At 43.2% G+C, this 23057-nt stretch overlaps 1 protein-coding gene across 1 annotated transcript in view; it reads right to left on the reverse strand.

Annotated features, from left to right (window-relative positions):
• The window catches only part of LOC110535425 (catenin delta-2), a 393927-nt gene that overhangs the window by 48615 nt on the left and 322255 nt on the right, over positions 1 to 23057 (reverse strand). Inside the window, exons 16-20 of the mRNA XM_036935119.1 lie at positions 20152 to 20269; positions 15460 to 15642; positions 13245 to 13418; positions 12370 to 12520; positions 5545 to 5797 (exon numbers count right to left, since the gene is read on the reverse strand). Of these exons, the coding sequence (XP_036791014.1) occupies positions 5545 to 5797; positions 12370 to 12520; positions 13245 to 13418; positions 15460 to 15642; positions 20152 to 20269 (879 nt within the window). The remainder of the gene's footprint in view (positions 1 to 5544; positions 5798 to 12369; positions 12521 to 13244; positions 13419 to 15459; positions 15643 to 20151; positions 20270 to 23057) is intronic.

Here is a 23057-nt window from a genome sequence, read left to right on the forward strand (position 1 = left end):
TAAGTTTGCTAATCTATCCAATGAAACAATTATTAAAGTATTTGGCAATATCAGTCAGTTTTGTGATGAATGAGCCATCTGATTCAATGAATGATGGAGATGGGTTTGCCTAATTTGTTCCCAAAATTTCATTGAAGGTGCTCCAAAACTTTTCACTATCATTCTTTATGTCATTTATCTTTGTTTCATAGTGTAGTTTCTTCTTCTTTTTATTCAGTTTAGTCACATGACTTCTCAATTTGCAGTATGTTTGCCAATCGGTTGTGCAGTTAGACTTATTTGCCATTCCTTTTGCCTCATCCCTATCAACCATACAATTTTTCAATTCCTCATCAATCCATACCTATTACTAGCCTGTTCAACCTTTCTTTTGTGTCGTCTGAGATTCCCAAAGATTGGAAAGCAGCTGCGGTCATCCCCCTCTTTAAAGGGGGGGAACACTCTTGACTCAAACTGCTACAGACCTATATCTATCCTACCCTGCCTTTCTAAGGTCTTCGAAAGCCAAGTCAACAAACAGATTACCGACCATTTTGAATCTCACCATACCTTCTCTGCTATACAATCTGGTTTCAGAGCTGGTCATGGGTGCACCTCAGCCACGCTCAAGGTCCTAAACGATATCTTAACTGCCATCGATAAGAAACATTACTGTGCAGCCGTATTCATCGATCTGGCCAAGGCTTTCGACTCTGTCAATCACCACATCCTAATCGGCAGACTCGACAGCCTTGGTTTCTCAAATGATTGCCTCGCCTGGTTCACCAACTACTTCTCTGATAGAGTTCAGTGTGTCAAATCGGAGGGTCTGCTGTCCGGACCTCTGGCAGTCTCTATGGGGGTGCCACAGGGTTCAATTCTTGGACCGACTCTCTTCTCTGTATACATCAATGATGTCACTCTTGCTGCTGGTGAGTCTCTGATCCACCTCTACGCAGACGACACCATTCTGTATACTTCTGGCCCTTCTTTGGACACTGTGTTAACAACCCTCCAGGCAAGCTTCCATGCCATACAACTCGCCTTTCGTGGCCTCCAATTGCTCTTAAATACAAGTAAAACTAAATGCATGCTCTTCAACTGATCGCTGCCTGCACCTGCCCGCCTGTCCAACATCACTACTCTGGACGGCTCTGACTTAGAATACGTGGACAACTACAAATACCTAGGTGTCTGGTTAGACTGTAAACTCTCCTTCCAGACCCACATCAAACACCTCCAATCCAAAGTTAAATCTAGAATTGGCTTCCTATTTCGCAACAAAGCATCCTTCACTCATGCTGCCAAACATACCCTTGTAAAACTGACCATCCTACCAATCCTCGACTTCGGCGATGTCATTTACAAAATAGCCTCCAATACCCTACTCAACAAATTGGATGCAGTCTATCACAGTGCAATCCGTTTTGTCACCAAAGCCCCATATACTACCCACCATTGCGACCTGCACGCTCTCGTTGGCTGGCCCTCGCTTCATACTCGTCGCCAAACCCACTGGCTCCATGTCATCTACAAGACCCTGCTAGGTAAAGTCCCCCCTTATCTCAGCTCGCTGGTCACCATAGCATCTCCCACATGTAGCACACGCTCCAGCGGGTATATCTCTCTAGTCACCCCCAAAACCAATTATTTCTTTGGCCGCCTATCCTTCCAGTTCTCTGCTGCCAATGACTGGAACGAACTACAAAAATCTCTGAAACTGGAAACACTTATCTCCCTCACTAGCTTTAAGCACCAACTGTCAGAGCAGCTCACAGATCACTGCACCTGTACATAGCCCACCTATAATTTAGCCCAAACAACTACCTCTTTCCCTACTGTATTTATTTTATTTATTTATTTATTTTGCTCCTTTGCACCCCATTATTTTTTTTTATTTCTACATTCTTCCACTGCAAATCTACCATTCCAGTGTTTTACTTGCTATATTGTATTTACTTTGCCACCATGGCCTTTTTTTGCCTTTTTGCCTTTTTTTGCCTTATCTCACCTCATTTGCTCACATCGTATATAGACTTGTTGATACTGTATTATTGACTGTATGTTTGTTTTACTCCATGTGTAACTCTGTGTCATTGTTTGTGTTGAACTGCTTTGCTTTATCTTGGCCAGGTCGCAGTTGTAAATGAGAACTTGTTCTCAACTGGCCTACCTGGTTAAATAAAGGTGAAATAAAATATAAAAAATCCATCGGGCTTTAACAGTTTATACAGTAATTTTCTTAATGGATGCTCTTTATTAGTAACTGGGATAAGCAATTTCATAAATGTGTCAAGTGCAACGTCTTTTTGCTTCTCATTAGAAAATGTTGGTTTTCCTGGATATGGCTACTATATTGTGATCACTACATCCGATGGATCTGGATATTGCTTTCAAGCATATTTCTGCAGCATTAGTAAAGATGTGATCAGTACATGTTGATGCTTTTTGTAACTACCCTGGTAGGTTGACTGATAACCTGACCCAGGTTGCAGGCACTGGTCACAATTTGAAGTTTTTTCTTGAGTGGGCAGCTTGATTAAAGCCAGTCAATATTTCAATCAGCCCCAAAATATACCTCTCTTTTGATATCACAGACATTATCAAGCATTTCACACATTATCCAGATAATGACTGTTAGCACTTCATGGTCTATAGCAGCTTCCCACAATAATGGGTTTTAGGTGAGGCAGATTAACCTGTAGTCACATTACTTCAACAGTATTAAACATGAGATCCCCTCTAATCTTTAGAGAAATGTGGTTCTGAATATAAAGAGCAACACCTCCACCACTGGCATTCCTGTCTTTTCTGTAAATGTTATAACCTTGTATTGCTACCACTGCTACCACTATCTAAGTGAGTTTCAGAGAAAGTCAGAATATGAATGTCATCTGTTAGTAGCAAGTTATTCATTTCATGAACCTTGTTTCTTAAGCTACACATGTTAACGTGGGCTATTTTGAGCACTTTTCTGGGATTCTTGCTTGTTTTCATGACTTTACTGGGAGGCTTAGCAGAAGTAGATATTCTCAGGTTATTTATGTTAGTGCAGGGTGGGCTGCACACAGTGGGCTTCCTACTAGGGCACACCGCCTCAGTGCTAACAGCATAAATCTGGTTCATAGGCCCATGATTGCTACATACAATAGCTGTAGGATCAGCAGAGGCATTCAGGGCAGTTAGAGGGACATACGTTAGGTTACTTACATTATCTCTACCAATGCTCTGGGTATAATGTACATTTTCTAAAGCATTATGATGACTCAGCGACACAATGGTAGGGATTAACTGAGCTGGGCTTGGGTGATTGATAAGTCATTGTCTCAACGCAGCCTTATAATGCTGTGAAATTATCCAGGAACCCACATTATTTGGGTGGATCTCATCTTTCTTATAAAATGTATTTTATTTCCAAAAGGTATCGAAATTGTCAACAAAAGTTTATACACATTGAGCTGCAATAATCAGGTAGCCATTTGAGAAGAGAAAGAATCCTGTTAAAGCTTTCAATGTCACGATTCACAGAGGGATATGGTGTGTCTTTTATTAGTGTCTAGCAGAGAGTCAATCAGCTCTTTGAAATCCAGTTTCAACTGTTCAGAGCTGCACTTCATAATGTCATTAAAGCCCACATGGACTACGATAGAATCGATGTCCATGTCATGGCGTAGTACATTCAGGAGCGGCTTAGTTATGTAATTTATTTGAGCTCTGGGATAATTGTTTTTGCACCAGGAACAGTCACATTTCCTACCATGGAGTTTCCCAAAATCACAGCTGGCGAGAAGGGCGACGATATCCGCCCCACTCCCACACTTCACAGGATGGTGCAGGAGATGGAGAAGCCCCGCTCGATCCAGAGTAGGGACGGAAGGTTGCCGACAACGACTTTGAAATCTTAGGGGAAAGAGCAGGAGTAGACACGGCGGCCGCAGACACAGGTACCCCCAGCGATGAAGGAGCAGGAAGATCAGGCTCTAGGGCGGCAAACTATTTGTTTTGCTCCGGGCCTCTAGTTGGGAGCACAGACTGCACAGACTGCATTGGGGAAGGCCGCTGTCTTCGGTTTCCACGGATCGTGACATGCGACCATCGCTGATTGCCATGTCCCTCTTGCTGTGCACCTTCGACTCCACTATCAGATGGGGGAGAAGATGGCTCCCCTGGTGAGCAAACTCCGGGCAACACCGGCCAGGCGGATAACAACAAAAGACAAGACAGAGATGCATCCAACGTGTGAACGCTGTCCATCCACCGGCGTAGAAAAGGTAAACATTCCACTCTGCTCTCAAGGAAGCCACCTCAAGTCTATAATCCTCGACAAGCAAACAATTGCCGCATTGGAACTCTGAGTGATCCAGTTTGTCCTGAAACAAAGCGTAGTAGATACAGCTCCTACAGCGTTAAAACTCTGAGTGATCCAGTTTGTCCTGAAACAAAGCGTAGTAGATACAGCTCCTACAGCGTTAGAACTCTGAGTGATCCAGTTTGTCCTGAAACAAAGCGTAGTAGATACAGCTCCTACAGCGTTAGAACTCTGAGTGATCCAGTTTGTCCTGAAACAAAGCGTAGTAGATACAGCTCCTACAGCGTTAGAACTCTGAGTGATCCAGTTTGTCCTGAAACAAAGCGTAGTAGATACAGCTCCTACAGCGTTAGAACTCTGAGTGATCCAGTTTGTCCTGAAACAAAGCGTAGTAGATACAGCTCCTACAGCGTTAGAACTCTGAGTGATCCAGTTTGTCCTGAAACAAAGCGTAGTAGATACAGCTCCTACAGCGTTAAAACTCTGAGTGATCCAGTTTGTCCTGAAACAAAGCGTAGTAGATACAGCTCCTACAGCGTTAAAACTCTGAGTGATCCAGTTTGTCCTGAAACAAAGCGTAGTAGATACAGCTCCTACAGCGTTAGAACTCTGAGTGATCCAGTTTGTCCTGAAACAAAGCGTAGTAGATACAGCTCCTACAGCGTTAAAACTCTGAGTGATCCAGTTTGTCCTGAAACAAAGCGTAGTAGATACAGCTCCTACAGCGTTAGAACTCTGAGTGATCCAGTTTGTCCTGAAACAAAGCGTAGTAGATACAGCTCCTACAGCGTTGGAACAGTTCATTTATTCTCCAGACAAAGCGGGCTCCATTGGAAAACTCATCTGGGACTAACTTTGTTAGCTCGATGGCTAACTCTAGCAGCTTTGCTAGGTTAGCAGCTCTTTCAAACAGACTCTAACCTAACAGCTAAGTGGGATTTCGGGATTGCGGTCCTAGCTGTTAAAAGATGTCGCGGAAACCATGTAAAAATAAGTTCAGCATTTATGTTTAACAAAAGATTGGTTACGTTTAGTAACAATCACAAACTGAGTGTTTCCATTATACAGTGTTCAGCTGCACACTCTGATGACGTCAGGACCAAAACACAGTGTGTAGATTGATGAGGGGAAAAAAACAATTTAAGCAATTTTAGAATACGGCTGTAATGTAACAAAATGCGGAAAAAGTGAAGGGGTCTGAATATTTTCTGAAGTACTGTATGTGTGTGTGTGTACGTGTGTGTGTGGTCGCTTACTTGTCTCCTTTGCTGCGAGCGATGCCGATGAGTTTCTCTATCCCGCCAGCGTCTCTCAGTGCTTTGGCGTTTTCCATGTTCTTAGTGATGACCTCATGCAGAGCGCAGCAGATAGCCGTTATCGTATCGTCTGACATGGTCTTACCAGGTGCCATCGGGCCCCCGGTACCTCCACTAGTCCCACCACTGCCCCCGGTACTGTTGCTGCTACTGCCAGGTAACCGGTGGACCAGGTCACGCATGGCGTATTTACCTGAGAGGAGAGCGGGACAAGAGTTAGTGCTTGGGTTAGAAATCTGAATGTCTGAAAGAGTATGCTTGTGTGTGTGTCAGGAAAGTAACAATCCTCATTGGTGTGGCCTGTGCTGTCCAGAGGTTACAGCCACTGACCTCGCCACACGTATGCCAGAGTCGGCATGGGTTCGAATCGACTCACTGCCCTTTGACTCACTCTCCACGGTCTTTCCACCACTTTACTATCTCTTCAGTAAAATGATGAAAGGAGTGAGACTGCCCCACTCCTTAAAAACAAAAACAAATTCAAAACAATCCTCATTAGTTCAAAAACAACTATCTTTTTTCCTCCTCATTTCCCTGGCTTGTCTTTAACAATCAAACAGTACAACACTTCTTCATTGATTGTTTGAGCAACTTCCTGACACTGTAGTTAAGGACAAATAACGTTATCTCTAAATCCCTAAACCTATCGGTCCTTGGCCTGTCTGTCCTCAGTTTCTCTCAGCTTGGCCTGTCTGTGGAGCAGCCCTCTGATGAAGTCAACACACTGTGACTCATCTGGTATTTGGAAGAAGAGATTGACGTGGACGGGAGGAAATGAAGGGAAGAATCTGACATTAAAAGAATAGAGAGATGGAGAGAATGAAGAGAGCGAGGGAATAATTAAGAAGTCTGAGATGTCAGTATGCGAGAAAAACCTGAGTAAGAACCGGATTGAGGGAAGGATGGGAGGAAAGAAGGGAGGGAAGGAGGGAGGGAAGAATGAGTCTACTCTACACATTAGCCACATTAGTCGTCCATCACAATTCATCATTTCACATAATGTCAACATTGACACACATCTAGGAGGCGGACATCTTCCCTGATGATGACTCTTGAAGATGTCTCATCATCGATGAATGATAAACATGACATGTAAATAATAGTGTCGACACACTGGTGAAGAGCTGCTCTTTCAGACTGACTCATCCTCTCTGGAGAAATGTCAGTTGTCCATGTGAGTGGATGGTTACCTAAACAGGAAATTGGAAGTCAATGGGTTCAGTGAAGATGGAGGAATAAAAAAAGCTGTCAATGTTTCAGCAGCACAGGACTAGGAACCCAGAAAATATACTGCATCTCTGCAGTGGCTTCTATCAAACTGTTTATTGGAGTCTCGAAACTGGAGGTGCTGAGGCAAAGTTGGTTGCAGAATATAAAGGCCTATAAAGATAAAAGGACTATCAAAGTTCATACACTCTTAGAAAAAAGCGTTTAAAACTGGTTCTTCAGCTGTCCTGACAGGAGAACCCTTTTTGGTTCCAGGTACAAACCTTTTTGGTTCCAGATAGAACCCTCTGTGCAAAGGCTTCTCAATGGAATCCAAAATAGTTCTACGTGGAACCAAAAGGCTTCTACCGGGAATCAAAAAGGGTTATTCAAAGGGTTCTCCAATGAGAACAGCCGAAGAACCCTTTTAGGATTTAGACAGCACCTTTTTTTTGCCATCATTTTTGTCATCATTTGTTATCATTGCAATTCACAAGACCCATCTTCCCACTGCTGGTAACTCCTCTCTCTGTCCTAAAGGTTCTGTATGGATAATAGTAATACATTTTAATCAGGGCTGGTGAAATTCCTGCTGTGTCATGCAAACAGCTTAAAACATCAACACACCCCAATCATTTACAAAATGAAGGAAAACACATGCACAGACACACAGTTTCCTAAGCACCACATATTATTAGCAGAGAGTGGTGAGTTAATTGGGGAAGTCTTATCTGTCCTGGCAGGCTGAAGAGAGAGAGACTGAATGGACTGTCTTCACCGAGAGGACAATACCAAGACTGACTAAACCACTATAAACCTGGGTGAGCCTACTCTACTGGCCAGGGTTTGGTGGGAGACAGAACTGATAAGAGGAGAGAGACAGAACTGATGAGAGAGAGAGAGAGAGAGACAGACAGAGAGAGAGAGAGAGAGAGACAGACAGACAGACAGAGAGAGAGAGAGACACACAGACAGACAGAGAGAGAGAGAGAGACAGACAGACAGACAGAGAGAGAGAGAGAGAGACAGACAGACAGAGAGAGAGAGGGATAGACAGACACACAGAGAGAGAGAGAGAGAGAGGGGGGGGGGGGGAGAAGACAAGGAAGCAAGGAATTATGTATTTTCACACAACCCCGAACAGGGCCTTGGACTAACCTTGCCAGTGGCTGAACCTGGGTGTTTCATTATTATAACATTAATAAAGTGTGATATGTCTCATTGACTACAGGGGGCACCATATCACAAGCAACCAGGTTAGCAGTGGTGTGAAGTACTTAAATAAAAATACTTTAAAGTACTACTTAAGTTGTTTTGGGGGTATCTGTACTTAACTTTAATATTTATAATTTTGACAAGTTTTACTTTTACTTCACTACATTCTGAAAGAAAAGAATGTACTCGTTACATTTTGAATGCTTAACAGAACAGGAAAATGGTCAAATTGCACACTAATCAAGAGAACATCCTTAGTCATTCCTACTGCCTCTGATCTGGCGGACTCTCTAAACAAAAATTCTTCATTTGTAAATTATGTCTGAGTGGTTGAGTGTGCCCCTGGCTATCTGTAAATAAAATAAAAAACATGAAAATGGTGCCTTCTAGTTTGTTTAACATAAGGAAGTTGAATTGATTTATACTTTTACTTTTGATACTTAAGTCTATTTAAAACCAAATACTTTTAGACTTTTACTGAAGTAGTATTTTACGGCGTATCTTTTTTCTAAGTTATCTTTACTTTTATTTAATGACAATTGGGTACTTTTTCCACCACTGCAGGTCAGTCAACTAAAGTCCCTCTGGAACAATTATTTAACCATGGATTCAATTTCCCTGCCTCTGTACATTCTTTAATAACATATGGACATATGGAAATGTGGGTATATATAGTACCCGGCTATAGGTAATTAACTAGCCTCATGCACTTCAGAATGGATCTAAAACGGACTGTTCTCCGAGGCCCTTTACGGCGTGAATCCACTTCAAGCCAGGTCTGCAAATGTCACTGTGAAAGATTAACATTGGCCAGACAGATACTGTATATTACTGACTTTCCCGAGCAATAATGGTTAAATGGATACCAGAAATCACCCATTTCTCCAAAGTAAATGGCCAGCAATGTGGGCAATGCTTCCTCTTTAGGAGATACGGAAAAGGAAAAAGCCCACAGACATCAAAGATAAAACAAAGCTGTTTAAAAGCGGTTGGAAACTAAGGTAAATTGGAAACTCTAGCTATTAGAGATAGGGGTTTCAGCGAGTGCAGGATTTCACACCTGTAATATCTGTCTCTCTGAGGCTGCTTTGATGTGGCTGGGTGACAGGACAGAGAAGATAAGCTCTTCCGCTGAAATATTCCCCCTCGGAATACCTGTGGCTGCTCCATTAAAATGAGACTGCCGTAGGTGATACGAACACACAAACATGCGCGCACGCTGGCCCGCACACACGCTCGCACACATGCATGTGAACACATGCACGCACACACACATACACGCAGCACATTCAGGAATGCACACGCACCCGCACACACACATGCACGCACACATACACACACACACAAAAGAGACAGGGGTTGATAATACACGTTTGAAATGTGGTGAAATGAAATGTGGTGAATACAAACTTAATTTTGTAATACCTGTCTGGAATAGTGATGCCATCCTTAGTAGTGATGGAATGAGTTTCAGATTTGTAATTATATTCCAGATTACTTCACCACAATCTATGCTTACTTCTGACAGAATATACCGAAAGAACTTTGAAACGTTCCAAGTACATGGCTGACAAATCTTGTTAATGTAAGCCATCCCTGGCACCATAACTCTGTAAGTACACATTAGAATGATCATCTACGTACTCATTCTCTCATGATGTATATAAGTCTATTTCCAACGCTACAGGCTGGTAGGGGAAGCAGGGAAGACTGGCAGAAAGGAAATGTAACGGGCAAATTGAAAGTGAAGTACAGTCACACGTGGTACTAATCCCGTAGAGAGAGAGCACGAGTGAGCAAAAGAGTGTACGACTAAAGCTTACCAGATCATTTCACTCACACTCTGTACTCCAGAGTTAGTTTCTCTGTGGCACTCCTTTGTGTTTTGTTAGTGCAAAAATGTGTGCGTGTGTATAAGTGTGTGTAGTGAGTCTCTAGTTAGACGGTGCCCTGCGGAAACTGACTCCTCCGCACCCTCAGTGTGTGCCTGTGTGTGTGTGTGCCCTGCGGACCCTGACTCCTCTGCAGATTCAGGAACCTGTAATTAATGGCCGCCTGCAGCTCCCTCCCTGTGTTTCCACGGTAACCCTCCTGCGCACTGATGTCATCATCCCGAGACACAAAGACAGGAGCCACAAAGAGAGGACTACATGAACTAATATACATAGGACCCAGACATAGAGAGAGACAAAGAGATAGATAGATATATATATATAGAGAGACAGAGAAACATAGTGAGAGAGAGAGACAGAGAGAGAGAGAGAGACAGAGAGAGGGAGAGGGTGGGAAAGGGGAAGAGAGAGGGACAGAAGGAGCGAGAGGAGAGAGAATGGCTCCATGGCGGACTACATAAGCTAACATACTGTAGCAGGTCTGAAACCAGACACGGGCGAGAGTGAGGGAGAGGAGAGAAGGAGGGGCAGTAGAATGGTTAGGGGTGGAGGGAGAGGGGAGAAGGAGGGAAGGTAGAATGGTCAGGGGTGGAGGGAGAGGAGAGAAGGAGGAGAAGTAGAATGGTCAGGGGTGGAGGGATGTCTGAGGATGAGAGAGGTGAAAGGGAGGGAAAGAGGGGGGAGACGGCCATGTTACACTTCAATTAGTTTTTGTTTTACTGTACTGTGCATCATACATCACCCATAGCTGCTAGAGCTAGACGATCTGTATCCACTCTATTCCCCTGAGAGAAAAGCCCTCCTCTGTCTCCTTGGCACACGCATGCCAATTTCACGTGTGTCAAATTACCAACTATAAGTAAATTGTAGCAAGCGATGTCGCTGACAGTTATTGAGTCAAAATGGGATTCAATCGCCACATAAACCATACATTATACAAATCCAACAGATGAATAGGAGAGACAAACAAAAACTTGACAGATCAGTTGAATAATGCCAGGTGATGTTGAAAATACGACTAAATCACATTACTGCTAGAGCTGAATAAAACACACGCTGTATATCCTCCTAACAACATCTTAGCTTTCTTTTTCTCTTTCCTTCCGTGTATCCTTCTGTCTCTTTCCCTCTCTCCTCTTATCCCCTCTTACTTTCCCCCAGTCAGCATCCTACCTGACAATGATAAAAGAGGACAGTACTCCGGTGGCCGTGAGAATCGCAGGTAATTGTCTCGACTGTTTAAATCTAAAACCACTACTGCTCTATCAACGCTAAACCACAACGGCACAACACTGCTTAACCACAACAACACTGCTTTTCCCAATGACACAGCCTTTTAGCGTTGACAGCACCAAAGGCTTAACACAACTTAGAAGTTAGTGGGAAATATGAGATGTTTGACAATGCTCTTAGGTTGAATCCACACCATGGGAAATGACAAAGGACTAGCACAGAAAACAGTCTTAGTGGCAATCAGCTTGATAGACGTTTTTGACGCTTAGCTTTTCCCAATGCCTTTGTTGTTTCTCAAGGTTGGAATAGCTTCAATACAGTACAAAGGTATTCTCTGTCCTACCCGTTGCTATTTGTCATTCAAGCTCATAAAATGGGATATCTAGAATAATAATGTGTAAAAGCATTCTTTCGGAGTAACACTTACGATTTTGTCATTTCAAGGTTGTGAAATAGATTCTATATTGTATCAGGTGTACATACGGTAACTGTAGGCTTTCTTTGTGTTTAATTATAACATTAAACTTAATGAACATCCTGTTGCATATAAACCTCTATAGTGTATTCCCTGCTGTCCTCACATATAAACTCAACCTCTACCCTAGAGCACACTATCCCCCCCCCCCCCCAGCCCGCTCTCTCTCTGGTTCAATAGAATTACTACCAATATAAGCTGTGTTATACAGCGCCGCTGAATTACTACGAAGTGTATTCAAACGAAACCGCTCGACAAATTGGAATTGATTTTCCCGTGAATTTGTGAGGGATTACATTATTCAGCCTGGCGTCTCTTGTGGTGCAGAGACCAAAACAACACACTGTGTCTTTCTGTTAAAGCTAAACGCTGGGTTATGCCTTCCACTCCTATACAGGAGACGGCAGGCATTGTAACTTGGGTAATATTTGTATTCACCCCCCTGATGGTTAAGGTTGGAATTGGGTGTAAAATACTGATGCTAGATCTGTGGTTAGGGAACAGTTCTACCTTGAGCGTATCTGTACAAAGCCAAAGAGCTTATTATTGAATCGGGAGGCCTTGTGAGGTCTGTACAGTGAGACAAGTAGACAGTCATTAGCCGTGCGCTTCACATTCGCTAACCCTCCTTTGATCTGCCCCAATCACAGATGCCACTGAAGACTCCTCAGCTGCAATCGCTCAGTTATACTGACAACCCACAGCTGACCAGAGCTGATGCAATGTGAAGTGTGTGTGTCTTACCTATCAGTTCTTTGTTTCTGATGTCCAGGGCCATATTCCTGAGTGCGGTGGCCACGGCACACACCACACGGTCATTGTCTATCCTCAACAACTCCACCAGGATAGGAAGGCCTTTCTCTTTACGCACCGCAGCCCGGATATACACAGACCACTGGAGAGAGAGGGGGAAGAGTTAGACTGACGGACCACTGTAGAGGGAGGTGAAGAGTTAGACTGACGGACCACTGTAGAGGGAGGGGAAGAGTTAGACTGACGGACCACTGTAGAGGGAGGGGAAGAGTTAGACTGAAGGACCACTGTAGAGGGAGGTGAAGAGTTAGACTGACGGACCACTGTAGAGGGAGGGGAAGAGTTAGACTGACGGACCACTGTAGAGGGAGGGGAAGAGTTAGACTGACGGACCACTGTAGAGGGAGGTGAAGAGTTAGACTGACGGACCACTGTAGAGGGAGGTGAAGAGTTAGACTGACGGACCACTGTAGAGGGAGGGGAAGAGTTAGACTGACGGACCACTGTAGAGGGAGAGGAAGAGTTAGACTGACGGACCACTGTAGAGGGAGGGGAAGAGTTAGACTGACGGACCACTGTAGAGGGAGGGGAAGAGTTAGACTGATGGACCACTGTAGAGGGAGAGGAAGAGTTAGACTGACGGACCACTGTAGAGGGAGGGGAAGAGTTAGACTGACGGACCACTGTAGAGGGAGGGGAAGAGTTAGACTGACGGACCACTGTAGAGGGAAGGGAAGAGTTAGACTGACGGACCACTGTAGAGGGAGGGGAAGAGTTAGACTGACGGACCACTGTAGAGGGAGGTGAAGAGTTAGACTGACGGACAGGAGGGGTTGAGTTAGACAGTACAGTAGGACCACCCCTACCTTCCAGCTGCCTGCAGCCAGGTTCTGCAGGGCTCCAGCCGCTCCCTCCAGTGTATCAGGGTTGGAGCACTCTGAAAGCAGGGTGAGGTAGGGCTTCACTATGGACGGGTGCCATAACATCTGGACCCCTTTAGGAGGGTCAGCTGAGTCTTGGAGAGGGCCTACACCATCCCACTATAGGAGGAGGAAGAGAGTTGTGGGGGTAAGGAAAAAGAGAGTTAGAAATAGGGAGAATAGTATTCTCCACATCTATCTCTGCGCTTTCATTAGCAATATAGCTGTGTATGCCCCTCAAATTCCCACTTCTCTGTAGACTAAAACTAGGCAGTACACCCTCCATCAACAGCTCTGAGTGTATATGTCAAGATAGAAACCCTTTCCCTTTGATCAATCAATCAAAGGGAAAATCTTCATGATGCCTACTCTAGGTTCTGATCTGCCTACTCTAGGTTCTGATCTGCCTACTCTAGGTTCTGATCTGCCTACTCTAGTTTCTGATCTGCCTACTCTAGGTTCTGATCTGCCTACTCTAGGTTCTGATCTGCCTACTCTAGGTTCTGATCTGCCTACTCTAGGTTCTGATCTGCCTACTCTAGGTTCTGATCTGCCTACTCTAGGTTCTGATCTGCCTAATCTAGGTTCTGATCTGCCTACTCTAGGTTCTGATCTGCCTACTCTAGGTTCTGATCTGCCTACTCTAGTTTCTGATCTGCCTACTCTAGGTTCTGATCTGCCTACTCTAGGTTCTGATCTGCCTACTCTAGGTTCTGATCTGCCTACTCTAGGTTCTGATCTGCCTACTCTAGGTTCTGATCTGCCTACTATAGGTTCTGATCTGCCTAATCTAGGTTCTGATCTGCCTACTCTAGGTTCTGATCTGCCTACTCTAGGTTCTGATCTGCCTACTCTAGGTTCTGATCTGCCTACTCTAGGTTCTGATCTGCCTACTCTAGGTTCTGATCTGCCTAATCTAGGTTCTGATCTGCCTACTCTAGGTTCTGATCTGCCTAATCTAGGTTCTGATCTGCCTACTCTAGGTTCTGATCTGCCTACTCTAGGTTCTGATCTGCCTACTCTAGGTTCTGATCTGCCTAATCTAGGTTCTGATCTGCCTACTCTAGGTTCTGATCTGCCTACTCTAGGTTCTGATCTGCCTACTCTAGGTTCTGATCTGCCTACTCTAGGTTCTGATCTGCCTACTCTAGGTTTTGATCTGCCTAATCTAGGTTCTGATCTGCCTAATCTAGGTTCTGATCTGCCTACTCTAGGTTCTGATCTGCCTACTCTAGGTTCTGATCTGCCTAATCTAGGTTCTGATCTGCCTACTCTAGGTTCTGATCTGCCTACTCTAGGTTCTGATCTAGGTTCTGATCTGCCTACTCTAGGTTCTGATCTGCCTAATCTAGGTTCTGATCTGCCTACTCTAGGTTCTGATCTGCCTAATCTAGGTTCTGATCTGCCTACTCTAGGTTCTGATCTGCCTACTCTAGGTTCTGATCTGCCTACTCTAGGTTCTGATCTGCCTACTCTAGGTTCTGATCTGCCTAATCTAGGTTCTGATCTTTTATCATAAAACCTTTGGGAGATTGAGGAGAAATGTAACTCGAACAGTGCAGATAATGTGTCCTAACAGTTCTGAATGTGGTGAAAACTTTTTGGAGACATTTTGTATTTTTAACTGTTTGTAACCAGAGTGAATGAGAGCTGAGCTGATTGAACAAAGCCCTCATAGCTTGTGCGCAACAGAGCATATGATTGGTCCGTGGGGAGGGATCTGAGCGAATAGCAAAGCAGCAGTAGTAGTGACTGATGCCTGGAGTGTGAAGGAGGGAAGAAATAACGAGTGATTGAAGGTTTGAGCCAAAAGAAAAAGAGAGACAAAGATGCTCATCTGACAGTTAATACATAATAAAATAGTTTGTGGTCTTTTCATGTTCTCTGTTTGAAGCTTTCACTTTGATTCATAATTTGGATCATCATTTATTAGTCTGTCCCTTCAGAAAATCCCTGCAGTGATCAAATTATATGGCTTGGTGAGAGCTTTTGCCATATGTGTTTGCCTATACTGTGTGTATGTGTGTGTGTGTGTGTGTGTGTGTGTGTAACAGGGTTGGTTATGCTTCCACTTGCCACTTCAAAAATATGTATTTAGATGTTTATGTATTCAGATTGTCTGTGTATGTCTCTGTGTGTGTGTGTGTGTGTGTGTGTCCACCTGGTCCTGTCCCTTCTTCTTCTTCTTCTTCTTGCCCCAGCAGCCTGAGGTCTCTCCGTCACGTCCGTTGGCGTCACACAGCAGACCGTCCAGCTCTTCTGAACCCAGCTGCTGGCCCTGAGACGTCTCCGCTGCCAGTCGGTAGGACAGGTTACGCAGTATACACACACAGTTTTCTATGGTCTACATGGGGGAGGGGAGAGCGCGGGGAGAGGAGGGAGAGAGAAAGGAATATGATCATTTAACCTACTAAAGAGCAAGTACCCTACGAAAATGTGTGTGTGTGTGTGTGTGTGTGTGTGTGTGTGTGTGTGTGTGTGTGTGTGTGTGTGTGTGAAGCAGCACTTAAAAGGAAGGGTGCCTAATTCCACGTGCTCTTGGACGTGCTCTAACTTTCAAATTAGCTTAAAGAAATTCTCTCAAATTAGGAAAAATGAGTCCGAAACATCGTATCACACTCCATTTAACATTATGTTAGGAGAAGGCGAATTAGCAACAGCAGAGGAGTGTGTGTGTCTGTGCATGTGTGTTAGCGTGTGTGAGTGCCTGTGTAAAGTATCACACATAAGGAGCGTTTGGAAGTGATATGGAAAGCAGACTACGTGGAAATAACAAAGAAAAATCAATCATTTGGTACGACTCCTGTTTTTTAGAAGTCTCTCAGACCGATCCTTTACACAAGCAACTATAATGACGCTAATTGAACAGAATACTTAGACTGACTATATGGCTTTTCTGGGATTACAGACATAATACAAACACTGAGTCGCTCCAATTAGCTCCAACAGACCTGTTAGAGGAGACCTGTTAGAGGAGTTAGTTGTTTACCTCTGAAAACAGCCGAGGTAAATAACTCCAAAGATAAACAACAGGTGCACAACTCTAGAGGTAAACAACAGGTAAACAACTCCAGCTGTAAACAGGTAAACAACTCCAGAAGTAAACACAGGTAAACAACTCCAGAAGTAAACACAGGTAAACAACTCCAGAAGTAAACACAGGTAAACAACTCCAGAAGTAAACACAGGTAAACAACTCCAGAAGTAAACACAGGTAAACAACTCCAGATGTAAACACAGGTAAACAACTCCAGATGTAAACACAGGTAAACAACTCCAGAAGTAAACACAGGTAAACAACTCCAGATGTAAACACAGGTAAACAACTCCAGAAGTAAACACAGGTAAACAACTCCAGATGTAAACACAGGTAAACAACTCCAGAAGTAAACACAGGTAAACAACTCCAGATGTAAACACAGGTAAACAACTCCAGAAGTAAACACAGGTAAACAACTCCAGAAGTAAACACAGGTAAACAACTCCAGAAGTAAACACAGGTAAACAACTCCAGAAGTAAACACAGGTAAACAACTCCAGATGTAAACACAGGTAAACAACTCCAGATGTAAACACAGGTAAACAACTCCAGAAGTAAACACAGGTAAACAACTCCAGATGTAAACACAGGTAAACAACTCCAGAAGTAAACACAGGTAAACAACTCCAGATGTAAACACAGGTAAACAACTCCAGAAGTAAACACAGGTAAACAACTCCAGATGTAAACACAGGTAAACAACTCCAGAAGTAAACACAGGTAAACAACTCCAGAAGTAAACACAGGTAAACAACTCCAGAAGTAAACACAGGTAAACAACTCCAGAAGTAAACACAGGTAAACAACTCCAGATGTAAACACAGGTAAACAACTCCAGATGTAAACACAGGTAAACAACTCCAGAAGTAAACACAGGTAAACAACTCCAGATGTAAACACAGGTAAACAACTCCAGAAGTAAACACAGGTAAACAACTCCAGATGTAAACACAGGTAAACAACTCCAGAAGTAAACACAGGTAAACAACTCCAGATGTAAACACAGGTAAACAACTCCAGAAGTAAACACAGGTAAACAACTCCAGAAGTAAACACAGGTAAACAACTCCAGAAGTAAACACAGGTAAACAACTCCAGAAGTAAACACAGGTAAACAACTCCAGATGTAAACACAGGTAAACAACTCCAGAAGTAAACACAGGTAAACAACTCCAGATGTAAACACAGGTAAACAACTCCAGAAGTAAACACAGGTAAACAACTCCAGAAGTAAACACAGGTAAACAACTCCAGAAGTAAACACAGGTAAACAACTCCAGAAGTAAACACAGGTAAACAACTCCAGATGTAAACACAGGTAAACAACTCCAGATGTAAACACAGGTAAACAACTCCAGAAGTAAACACAGGTAAACAACTCCAGATGTAAACACAGGTAAACAACTCCAGAAGTAAACACAGGTAAACAACTCCAGATGTAAACACAGGTAAACAACTCCAGAAGTAAACACAGGTAAACAACTCCAGATGTAAACACAGGTAAACAACTCCAGAAGTAAACACAGGTAAACAACTCCAGATGTAAACACAGGTAAACAACTCCAGATGTAAACACAGGTAAACAACTCCATAAGTAAACAACATGTAAACAACTCCAGAAGTAAACACAGGTAAACAACTCCAGATGTAAACACAGGTAAACAACTCCAGATGTAAACATCAGGTAAACAACTCCTGATGTAAACACAGGTAAACAACTCCAGATGTAAACAACATGTAAACAACTCCAGATGTAAACAACATGTAAACAACTCCAGATGTAAACACGGGTAAACAACTCCAGATGTAAACAACATGTAAACAACTCCAGAGGTAAACATCAGGTAAACAACTCTGGAAGTAACCAACACAGGTAAACAACTCTGGAGGTAAACTGCAACAGGGAATGAAGGTTGGTTTAATTTCACTTATTGAACAGAGTGACAGGATGAAGGTAGAGAAAGAAAGTGGGAGGTAGACAAAATAGAAGAGAAAGACAGAATATAAAGATTAAAGAAAGAGAGAGAGATAGAGGCTAGATCAGGAGGACAGAAAGTCCACAAAAATAATGAAAAGTGTCACCCTGTCAGAGTGTCTCCTAATAACTTGGGACTTGTCAATGACAATGGCTATTGGCCCCATGCTTGCCAATCAATTATCGTTACTGTGGAGACACCAGAGCCCTCCTATGAATGTGCAGAGTTACATTCCAAATCGCTATTTCCATTATGAAAGACCTGTGTTTATTCACTATCTAACTATCTAATCCTAGGGTTGTTCAATGACAGACGTATTTGTTTAAAATGTATCACTTGATGGTTTTCTTTCAAAGAGACAAATAATTGTGTTTTTTGGCAAAATGCTTCAGTTCCTTCAGAAAGTATGCCAAGAGTGTGTGAAGCTGTTTATCAAGGCAAAGGGTGGCTACTTTGAAAAATCTCAAATCTCAAATATATTTTGATTTGTTTAACACTTTTTTGGTTACTATATGATTCCATATGTGTTATTTCAAAATAGTACAAATAAAGATAAACCTTGAATGAGTAGGTGTGTCCAAAATTTGGACTGGTCCTGTTTGTAAATTAAATATTTCTGTATTTCATTTTCAATAAATTACCAAACATTTCTAAAAACATGTTTTTACTTTGTCATTATGGGGTCTTGTGTGTGGATAGGTGAGAACATGTTGGTTTTTTAAATCCATTTTGAATTCAGGCTGTTACACAACAAAATGTGGAATAAGTCAATGGGTATGAATACTTTCTGAAGTCACTGTATATATCCCCCTCACTTTCAGAGAAATAAGTAGTACTGCTAGGTTTTACACAGCCAAATGTAACAAATAACTACATTTACATTTTTAAAAACTTTTTCTCCCTAATTGGTAGTTACAGTCTTGTCCTATCGCTGCAACTGCCTTACGGACTCGGGAGAGGCGAAGGTTGAGAGCTATGCGTCCTCCAAAATACAACCCTGCCAAGCAGTTCCCGGCACAGTGCTCACTTAACCCGGAAGCCAGCCACACCAATGTGTCGGAAACACTGTCCAGCTGACGACTGAAGTCAGCTTGCAGGCACCCGGTCCGCCACAAGGAGTGCAACATGGAAATCCCAGCCAGCCAAATCCTTCCCTAACCTGGACGAAGCTGGGCCAATTGTGCACCACCTCATGGGTCTCCTGGTCACAGCCAGCTTTGACACAGCCTGGGATCAAACCAGGGTCTGAAGTGACGCCTCCATTTTGAATTCAGGCATTAGACCACTGCGCCACTCGGCAGGCCATAAATAACTACATTTCCAATAAAGAACTGCAAAAATGATACATTTGTGACATCAATATTGCAACAAAAAAAAAATCTATAATTAAATACAGCAATATGAGATCTGTATGTAAAACATTTACATTTATATTTTAGTCATTTAGCAGATGCTCTTATATAGAGCGACTTACAGTTAGTGCATTCATGTTAAGATAGCTAGGTGAGACAATCACATTTCACAGTCAAATATACAGGACAACAACATTCCATTCCAGCTAAACAATGGCTATATAGCATATTTTCAAACAACAAAAAAATCATACACATCAAAAATCTAAGAATCAAAAATCTGAGAACAGATTTTATATTTTACACACACATGAAAGTACCCATAAGCGATCCTTTCTTATGACAATTGGCGGATATAGTGTTTTGGAAATAAACTCCTTTTAGAGAGACTGAGCTAAAGCAACCTTGAGAAGGTAGCCATCCACAATGTTTCTCTACTACTGTATTGAACTGATGGACACACACACGCAGACCCCCACACACACCTTGCTGTCGATGTCGTTGCTGCCCAGAGCGGTCTGTATGATGTAGAGGAGGGAGTCTGTCAGTCCGTCACACTCTCTCATCCTCCTCCTGGCCTCCTCTCCAGCAGAACTCACATTTCTGAAACACACAGAGGGATGGGGACAAGATAATTTGATTCACCACAGGGTATGACCCTGTAAAACTCTAACATTGGGATTCGGGAATGGTATCCACCCAAAAGGGAAATGCAAGATTTTTGTAATCTTTAAAAAAACGTATTATATATATATATATATATTATTTTTTTTACCCCAATTTCGTGGCATCCAATTGGTAGTTACAGTCTTGTCTCATCACTGCAACTCCCATACGGACTCAGGAGAGCCGAAGGTCAAGAGCTGTGCATCCTCCAAAACACAACCCAACCCAACCAAGCCGCACTGCTTCTTGACACAATGCCTATTTAACCAGGAATCCAGCTGCACTAATGTGTCGGAGGCAACACCGTACACCTGGCGACCGCGTCAGCGTGCACTGAGCCCGGCCCGTCACAGGAGTCACAATGGGACAAGGACATCCCTGCCGGTCAAACCCTCCCCTACCAACGCTAGGCCACTATTGAGCTGCCACATGGGTCTCCCAATCGGCTGTGACACAGCCTGGACTCGAACCTAGAATCTCTGGTGGCACAGCTAGCACTGTGCTGCAGTGCCGTAGACCACCGTGCCACTCAGGAAGCCAGGGAAATGCACGATTGAACCAGAATGAAGGACTAAAAATGAATATGTTTGTGTGTGTGAGCATGTGTGTGTGTCTGCTCTTTGCTCTAGTTTTTACAGTCACATTGGATTTATTAACTACAAAACGTTAAGGCTTGTTTTTAATTCAGGTGCCGCTCAACACATACACCCTTGTTAGCTAGCTTCAGTCAAGGGCGTGAAATTGAGCCAACTCTCAAACGTTCAAGTACTGTATGTATTTTAGAATAATTCTGTTGTCCAGTGAAGTAATGATAGGCCTACTCAACTAGCTCTCACAGTCTCATGTCAGAATTAGACGTTCATCCATGTTTCCCAAATGTAACGTTTTGAAGTTGTTGCAAACATCACATTTAGAGGTGTTTAGGGTTAAGTTTAGGCATTAACTCCTAACTCTTAAGGTTAAGGAATGAACACAAAATGGTTTAGGTAAGGGTTAAGGTTTGGGATAAGCTTAAAACAAAATTTAAAAAGCAACTTTATATTGCTGAATTTGAACTTGCAACATCTGGAATCAGATGCTTACACCCATCTGCCATCTATGTCCACAATGCCCTAGCAAAACCGAAACCTACTTCAATATAACGTCGCTCACTGTTGCCCCTAATGGCCGGTTTCCACTTCATCTCCCAACGTCCTCAGAGATGGACGGACATCGAATGCTGACTTCAATCAAGGGTGACCTGGCTGTGCATACCTGCCTTTCGGAAAGTATTCAGATCCCTTGACTTTTTCCACATTTTCTACGTTACAGCCGAATTCTAAAATGGATTAAAACAAATGTAAATCCTCATCCTCTACACACAATACCCCATATTGACAAAGTGAAAACAGGTTATGAGATTTGTTTGCACATTTATAAAAACAAACTTGTTTACGTAAGTATTCAGACCCTTTGCTAAGACTCAAAATTTATCTCAGGTGCATCCTGTTTCCATTGATCATCCTTGAGGTGTTTCTACAACTTGTTTGGTGTCCACCTGTGGTAAATTCAATCAATTTGACATGATTTGGAAAGGCACACACCTGTCTATATAAGGTCCAACAGTTGACAGTGCATGTCAGAGCAAAAACCAAGCCATGAGGTCGAAGGAATTGTCCGTAGAGCTCCGAGACAGGATTGTGTCGAGGCACAGATCTGGGGAAGGGTCCCAAAACATTTCTGCAGCATTGAAGGTCCCCAAGAATAAAGTGGCCTCCATCATTCTTAAATGGAAGAAGTTTGGAAACACAAAGACTATACCTAGAGCCCGGCCAAACTGAGCAATCGGGGGAGAAGGGACTTGGTCAGAGAGGTGACCTAGAGTTCCTCTGTGGAGATGGGAGAACCTTCCAGAAGGACAACCATCTCTGCAGCATTCCACCAATCAGGCCTTTATGGTAAAGTGCCAGACGGTAGCCACTCCTCAGTAAAAGACACATGACAGCCCGCGTGGAGTTTGCCAAAAGGCACCTAAAAACTCTCTGACCATGAGAAACAAGATTCTCTGTTCTGATGAAACCAAGATTCAACTCTTTGGCCTCAATGCCAAGCATCACGTCTGGAGGAAACCTGGCACCATCCCTACGATGAAGCATGGGGGTGGCAGCATCATGCTGTGTGGATGTTTTTCAGCGGCAGCGACTGGGAGACTAGTCAAGATCGAGGCAAAGATGAACAGAGCAAAGTACAGAGAGATCTGTGATGAAAACCTGCTCCAGAGCACTCAGGACCTCAGACTGGGGAGAGGGTTCACCTTCCAACAGGACAACGAACTTAAGCACAAAGCCAAGACAATGCAGGAGTGGCTTCGGGACAAGTCTCTGAATGTCCTTGAGTGGCCCTGCCAGAGCCCGAACGTGAACCCGATCTAACATCTCTGGAGAGACCTGAAAATAGCTGTGCAGCAACGCTCCCCATCCAACCTGACAGAGCTTGAGAGGATCTGCAGAGAAGAATGGGAGAAACTCCCCAAATACAGGTGTGCCAAGCTCATACCCAAGAAGACTCCAGGCTGTAATTGCTGCCAAAGGTGCTTCAACTAGGTACTGAGTAAATAGTCTGAAAACTTCTGTAAATGTGATATTTCAGTATTTTTATCTGCACAAATTTCTCTATTGGGTATTGTGTGTAGATTGATGAGAAAAAATACAATTTAATAACATTTAGAATAAGGCTGTAATGTAAC

The sequence above is a fragment of the Oncorhynchus mykiss genome, chromosome 11 (genome assembly GCF_013265735.2).
Source record: "Oncorhynchus mykiss isolate Arlee chromosome 11, USDA_OmykA_1.1, whole genome shotgun sequence".
Lineage (NCBI taxonomy): Eukaryota > Metazoa > Chordata > Actinopteri > Salmoniformes > Salmonidae > Oncorhynchus > Oncorhynchus mykiss.